General features: G+C 44.7%; 1 protein-coding gene and 1 non-coding gene across 2 annotated transcripts in view; one reads left to right on the top strand and one right to left on the bottom strand.

Annotated features, from left to right (window-relative positions):
* Positions 1-7,565, bottom strand: part of DNMT3B (DNA methyltransferase 3 beta) — a 46,853-nt gene that overhangs the window by 4,508 nt on the left and 34,780 nt on the right. Inside the window, exons 13-17 of the mRNA XM_087703176.1 lie at positions 5,571-5,754; positions 5,001-5,085; positions 2,778-2,923; positions 1,267-1,357; positions 995-1,143 (exon numbers count right to left, since the gene is read on the bottom strand). Of these exons, the coding sequence (XP_087559302.1) occupies positions 995-1,143; positions 1,267-1,357; positions 2,778-2,923; positions 5,001-5,085; positions 5,571-5,754 (655 nt within the window). The remainder of the gene's footprint in view (positions 1-994; positions 1,144-1,266; positions 1,358-2,777; positions 2,924-5,000; positions 5,086-5,570; positions 5,755-7,565) is intronic.
* LOC148042211 (U6 spliceosomal RNA) lies at positions 1,720-1,826 on the top strand. Its single transcript, XR_015695258.1, has one exon. It is a non-coding gene; the product is annotated as a U6 spliceosomal RNA (small nuclear RNA).

Raw genomic sequence — 7,565 nt, 5'->3', positions numbered from 1 at the left:
GTCTGAAAGGGTCTAGGGCAGTGTTTCTCAACCTCGGCGACTTGAAGTCCTGTGGACTTCAACTCCCAGAATCCCCTAGCCAGCTGGATGGGGAATTCTGGGAGTTGAAGTCCACAGGATTTAAAGTCGCCAAGGTTGAGAAACACTGGTCTAGAGTGTCCTGTTTGAGCAGAGGGTTGGACTAGAAGACCTCCAAGGTCCCTTCCAGCTCTCTTGTATTTTCTATTCCTATTCTATTCTTATTTCTATTCTATTCTTATTTCTATTCTATTCTTATTTCTATTCAATTCTTATTTCAATTCTATTCTTTTCTATAGTTTCTATTCTAGTCTAATTTCTATTCTGTTCTTTTCTATAATTTCTATTCTATTCTTTTTTCTATTTGATTCTAGTCTAATTTCTATTCTATTCTTTTCTATAATTTCTATTCTTATTTCTATTCTTTTCTATAGTTTCTATTCTAGTCTAATTTCTATTCTATTCTTTTCCATAATTTCTATTCTATTCTTATTTCTATTTGATTCTTATTTCAATTCTATTCTTTTTTATAATTTCTATTCTATTCTATTCTAATTTCTATTCTATTCTTTTTTATAATTTCTATTCTATTCTTATTTCTATTCTATTCTAGTCTAATTTCTATTCTATAATTTCTATTCTATTCTTATTTCAATTCTATTCTTTTCTATAATTTCTATTCCATTCTTATTTCAATTCTATTCTTTTCTATAAATTCTATTCCATTCTTATTTCTATTCTTAATTCTATTCTATTCTATTCTATTCTTATTTGCTCTCTCCTAAGCCGCCTGGACCACAGCTCCCAAAATTGCCCAGCTAACCCTGGTTTACACTAACCATCGTCTGACGTTCCCGTCTCAGGAAGACGCCTGCCGGCTGCACAGGACAAAGACTTCACGGCAGCCCCCCAAAGCCCCCCCTCTCCCCACGTTTTCTTGGTCTCTGACCCACCCAGGGCAGTTTTTGTTTTTTACCTCCAGGAAGCGGCAAATGTCCCTTTTGTCGTTGACCCGCATGGAGACCACATTTTCGAAGAGCCAGAAGAACGGCCGGTCTTCTCCAACTTTGGGACGGGTGTAATTCAGGAGGTGGTAGAACTCGAAGAAGAGCCGGCCGGTCCCTTCTGTTGGCCAGGAGGGTCAAGAAAAAAGGGGGGGTGGTCAGAAGAAGAGCTCAGTGCCCCGGAATCCGATCCAAGCTCCCCCCACCCCCTCAAAAAACCCGGATCTCAAATCCCTCCGCTTACCATACAAACCTTTTCTGGCGGGGTTTACAATGGAGAGATCGTTACAGGGACTTCCGCCAATCACCAAATCGAAGGGACCCCATTTGTCGATCTGCAAGGGAGACCCTGGTTACAGCACAGCCTCCGTCCCCGCTTCCTTCTTTTTAAAAGCAACTAGTCCTCATGTTACAAAGGTAACTGAGCTTACGATATCACGGCTGTAAGTCTTTGGGCTCTAAATTGTGACCGATTTTGGCGTGGGGGTATTAGATATCACCACTGGCCAGATCTAAGCGCACAGACAACACACCCCGGGGCCTCGAGTTTGACACTCTAGAAGGATGCAAATGACCAGCTGTCTGCACGGAGTATAAACAGAGAACTGAAGGAGCTTCTTGGATGAGAGGCGAAACCTCTTCAAGAAGGAAAAGCCAGAAAGTCCAGCTGCCTCTTGAAAAAAACCACCTTTTGAGATTGCTCGCTTCGGCAGCACATATACTAAAATTGGAACAATGCAGAGAAGATTAGCCTGGCCCTCTGCGCAATGACTAATATTCCCCCCGGATGGATTCGTGATTCGGAAAATTCTAGATTGTGCAGAAATGGACAAATTAACATTAAGATTAAAGGACGAGGAAGAGTCTGAATACTACGAAATGTGGGATAACTGGTATAAATGGTTGCATAACAGCAATGAAGTTAATTTAGTCAAAAGCAATAGAGAAATGTATAGAACTATGAATGTATATATAAAAGCAGGGCTGGGTTCCTGCCAGTTCTAAGCTCTTCTATAGAAGAGGTTCCACAAATCTACCATGCTGTTTAGAACCGGTTCCAGCTCCTTCCCACCACCCGCCCGTCCGCACATCATCAAGATGAAGAGCGAGAGGAGGAATTCTGGGAGTTGAAGTCCACAAGTCTTAAAGCTGTCAAGTTTGAACACTCCTGGGGGGTGGTTTTCTAAAGGGTTAGGGGTGCAAGGGTCTTGTAACTTGACAGCTTTAAGACTTGCGTGCTTCAAATGCCAGAGTTCCTGAGCCAACATTTTGGTTGCTAAGCAAGAACGTTGTTAAGTGAGTTTCACCACAGTTTACACGTTGGCCACTCCCACCCAGTCACATGGCCGGCAAGCCACTCCCATCCAGTCACATGGCTGGCAAGCCACTCCCACAAAGCAGGCCACACCTACAGGAGAGATTCTTAAAAAATTTGAAACCCACCACTGTATAGAAGCGATATAAGATCAATGCATATATAGGTACAATGACACAGCAATGTTAATGTGATGATTGAATGTTGTTAGAGATGGGGGGGGGGGGGACAATAAAAAATCTATTAAAAAGAAAATAAAAGAAAAAAGCACCTTTGGGACAACCAGGGCCTACATGGCTGAGAATCCCCATAGACGTTTAGCCTGCTTGTGACTATGAAGGGATGCTAGGCTGATGCCTCCTTTGACTCCCACCACTAACCAACCCTCCAAGAAATGGCCTTCCTTGAGGCATTTTCCTCTCGAACGCCGGATTCCTTACGTGTCTCTTGGTGATGTTCCGGACATCATGCACGTATCGGATGTTTCCTTCATGACGCACGGTGCCCACCGAGATGGAGTCCTCGCAGATCTCCGAAGCGATGTATTTCTCCACCTGGATGCCCAGATCCCGCAGAACCAGGTAACCTAGGAAAGCAGAAAGGTCAGGGGTGGGAAAAGGGGATCCTTTTGGGAGGGGCTGGTGAGGAGCAGGCAGCCCGGGGAAAAATCCACCTTGTGTCGCTGGGGGAAAAGGATGTGCAACCCTCACATTTCTCCTGGACACCCTGTAATATTTGTGCTTATAAAACAATAATATTTGTGCTTATAAAACAATATTTGTGCTTATAAAACAATAATTTGTGCTTATAAAACAATAATATTTGGGCTTATAAAACAATAATATTTGTGCTTATAAAACAAAAGTGTTTTTTGTGTCACTTCTGTACTTTTCCCAGTACATAAGTGCACAGCTAGTCCTCGGTTTACGACCACAATGGAGCCCAGCATTTACATTGCTAAGCGAGATGGTCGTTAAATGAATTTTTGCCCCATTTTGCATCCTTTCTTGCCGCCTTTTTTGCTATGCGAATCCCTGCAGTGGTTAAGTTACTCAGGCGGTCGTTAAGTGAATCTGGATTCCCCCATTGATTTTGCGGGTCAGAAGGTCGCGAAAGGGGAGCACGTCATCCCCCCTGGGACACCGCGACCGCCGTAAATGCGAATCGGTTGGCAAGCGCCTGGATTTTGATCACGTGAAAAACGGTCATAAGTTGTTGTTTTTCCCATGCCGCTGTAACTTTAAATGGTCACTAAATGAACCATTGTAAGTCGAGGACTACCTGTAGATTGGAAGGAGATATACGGCTAGTCCTCGGCTTACGACAACTGAGGCCCCAAATTTCCACAGCTAACAAGACAGCTTTAAGTGAGGTTTGTCCTGTTTTACGACTTTTCTTCGCACCGCTGTTAAAATGAATCACTGCCGTTGTTACGGTAATCACTGCCGTTGCTAAGCGAATCTGCCTCCCCCATTGACTTTTGATCGTCAGAAGGTCGCAAAAGGGGATCACGTGACCCCCACCACGTCATAAATGTGAGTCAGTTGCCAAGGATTTGGATCAGGTGACACCCACCCACCCCCCGGGGACGCTGGGACGGTCGTAAGTGTAAAACATTCATAACTCCCTTTTTTTTCAATGCCGTTGTGACTTTGAACGGTCACTGAACAAACCGTCGTAAGTCGAGGACTACTCAAACACGCCAAGTGGAATGGTTGCCAATAAAAAGGAGGGAGTTACAGGAAGGGAAAAAACATATTTGATGATAAAAGGACGAAGAAGAAGTTTTAAAGAAGGAAACGGATTCTCCCCAACTTTGTGCCAAGACGGAAACTTTGGGGAGGAAGAAAATGGTGGTAGAAATTACGGTGGGACTTTTGCCAACTTTCCCCACAGCGGCTTGACGTGGTAGAGCCGCACAGTTCTCCCTGCTTTACAACACTCCCAGTTTTCCTGAAGGCGTCGCTGCTAAGGGGATTTGTCTATTTAGCCTGTGGCGAAAAACGTTAAAAAGGCACATCGCGACCACTTTCTCCATGAGCAGAGAAGAAATTTTTCCCTCTCTTCCCACACAATGGAGTGTGGAATTCCTGCAAGGGGACCCAGGCATTTGTTAAGTGAGCTTTTGCCCCCCCCCGTTTTACAACTTTCCTTGTCCCAGTTGTTAAGTGAATCGCTGCGGTTATATAGTCGATATGTGACTCAATCATAATAGAGCTGGAAGGGACCTTGGAGGTCTTCTAGTCCAACCCCATGCTCAATCCATCAATCAATCAGAATAGAGCTGGGAGGGACCTTGGAGGTCTTCTAGTCCAACCCCCTGCTCAATCCATTAATCAGAATAGAGCTGGAAGGGACCTTGGAGGTCTTCTAGTCCAACCCCCTGCTCAATCCATTAATCAATCAGAATAGAGCTGGAAGGGACCTTGGAGGTCTTCTAGTCCAACCCCCTGCTCAATCAATCCATCAATCAATCAGAATAGAGCTGGAAGGGACCTTGGAGGTCTTCTAGTCCACCCCCCTGCTCAATCCATCAATCAGAATAGAGCTGGAAGGGACCTTGGAGGTCTTCTAGTCCACCCCCCTGCTCAATCAATCAATCAGAATAGAACTGGGAGGGACCCTGGAGGGCATTAATACGTTGCACCTGAGCAAGGACTCACCTGTAGCGATGCCGTCGAAGAGTGATAACACTCGGATGGCCTTCCGTTTTGCAGCTGGGATGGCCGGGTAGATTTTGGGTGCCTCCTATGATGGGGTGAGAGGACAAAAAAAAAAAGAGGGGGCATGTGTGAGACCCACAAAAACTCACACCAGCAGCTGTTAGCGGGGTCAGTTTTGGCACCACCATCATGAGCCCCTCTCATAAGTCCGGAAAATTATTCATTTCCCTGCTCCGATTTGAGGAGGGAATATAATACGGGTAGTCCTCGCTTTACGGCCATAACTGAGTTTAGAATTTAGATTGTAAGACACTGCATTGTCATTAAGCAAGACACCTAGGCGACCGTCAAACAGTCACAATCCCCACTGTCTCCCTGTTGAGGTCGTTAAGTGACTCGAAGCCGTCGTTAAGCAGACAGAGAGCAAAAGGACTACAGGTTGCAAAACTTGCAACCGCGACGGTGCCCAAAATGTAAGTTGCTAAGCGAGACAGGGGCTTTAGTGGGGTTTCGTCCCGTTTTGCAACCTTTCCTGGCCGCAAAAAAAAAAAAAAACCCTCCATTCCTTACATATTCCTGCCCTTCCTCGCTGGTGAAGAAGTCCTTCAGGCGCGTGTTCCAATCCCGCCGCCGGAGCAGAACGCCATAGCGCTGTGGCGGCCGGCACATGTAGCAGCTCCACGGCTCTTCCTTCCGCGCGGCTTCCGCTGTGCCGCGTCCCACCAAGGTGTTCAAACAGTCCACGCAAAAGCAGCTGCAAAAGACGCGGGAAATCGTAGACGCCGCAGTGAAGCCACGATGCCGTAGCCCCTTCCCCCTCCCCCCCCAATTGCAAGGCCGCAGCCGTCCTTGGCTGATGACCGCAGTTGAGCCCACCAATCTCCATTGCCAAGCGAGACGGTCGTTAAGGGAGCATTGGCCCCGTTTTACAACCTTCCTTGCCATCGTCGTTAAGAGAATCACGACAGTTGTTAAGAGAGTCACATGGTTGGGAAGCGACTCTGAGATCACCCATTGACTTGGCTTCTCAGAAAGTCACAAAAGGGGATCACATGACCCCCGGGAAATTTCAATTGTCATACAGGCTTCATTATGGTTGTAAGTCAATAGCAATAGCAGTTAGACTTATATACCGCTTGATAGGGCTTTCAGCCCTCTCGAAGCGGTTTATGGAGTCAGCATATCACCCCCAACAACAATCCGGGTCCTCATTTCACCCACCTCGGAAGGATGGAAGGCTGAGTCAACCCTGAGCCAGTGAGATTTGAACCGCCGAACTGCAGTTAGCAGTCAGCTGAAGTGGCCTGCAGTACTGCACCCTAACCACTGCGCCACCTCAGCTCTTAGTCACTATTGGTTTCCAAGCTAACTTCAATAGCAAAGGCTGTTTGTCTGTCTATCTGTATCTAACACGCTCTCTGTCTGTCTATCTGTCTATCTATGTATCTATCTTATCCCATCAACTATTAACCATGTCAATCTGTCTATCCAACCATCTATATCTACCTACCTATTCTACATAATGTATCTCTATCTCTATCATCTACCCATTATGTATACATATCCATATCTCTATATCTATATCATCTATCCATTATCTATCTATCTATCTATCTATCTATCTATCTATCTATCTATCATCTATCTATCATCTATCTATCATCTATCTATCATCTATCTATCATCTATCTAATCCAGTGGTTCTCAACCTGTGGGTCGGGACCCCTTTGGGGGTCAAATGACCCTTTCACAGGGGTCGCCTAAGACCATTGGAAAACACATATTTTCAAAAAAATACAGAAAAGATAAAATAATTTTATGGTTGGGGGTCAGCACAACGCAAGGAACTGTATTAAAGGGTCGCAGCATTAGGAAGGTTGAGACCCACTGATCTAATCTGTTTATCTTTGTATCTATCTTATGATATCAACTATCAATCTGCCTATCCATCCTATATCTACCCACCTACCTATTCTACATAACGTGTATCTCTCTCGCCCTCTATCTATGTCTCTATCTATCATCTACCCATTATTTATATATCCATATCTCTATATCTATCATCACATCATCTATCCATCCACCTAACCATATCTCTATCAATTTCTTATCATATCAACAATCTATCCATCCATCCATTTAGCCATATTTCTAACTATCAATTTATCATATCAGCTATCTATCTAATCATATCAACTATCTATCTATCCATCCATCCATTGATAATCTCTTATCATATCAACAATCTATCTCTAGCTATCCATCCATCTAGCCATATCTGTCTGTCTGTCTCTCTATCCATCATATCAACTAACTATCTATCTATCTATCTATCTATCTATCTATCTATCTATCTATCTATCTATCTATCTATCTATCATATCAACTATCTATCTATCCGGTTCCACCACAAAACCGCGATGCCCTTATCCGCGCCGACATAAGTGCGGAGGCAAATCCGCGGCGTCTGAAGCGCTAATAAAAAAACGACCCTACCGCCGCGATAACAGCGCGGTGACAGAAGGGCATTCTACATGCTTCATTCTTTGCCTCCAAAGGTAGCCC

This window comes from Thamnophis sirtalis, unplaced genomic scaffold (genome assembly GCF_051295495.1).
Source record: "Thamnophis sirtalis isolate CommonGarterSnake01/CBP01778 unplaced genomic scaffold, rThaSir2_p1.2 scaffold_43, whole genome shotgun sequence".
NCBI lineage: Eukaryota > Metazoa > Chordata > Lepidosauria > Squamata > Natricidae > Thamnophis > Thamnophis sirtalis.
Note: the sequence above shows the minus strand (reverse complement) of the source record. Positions and strands in the feature narration are given on the sequence as shown.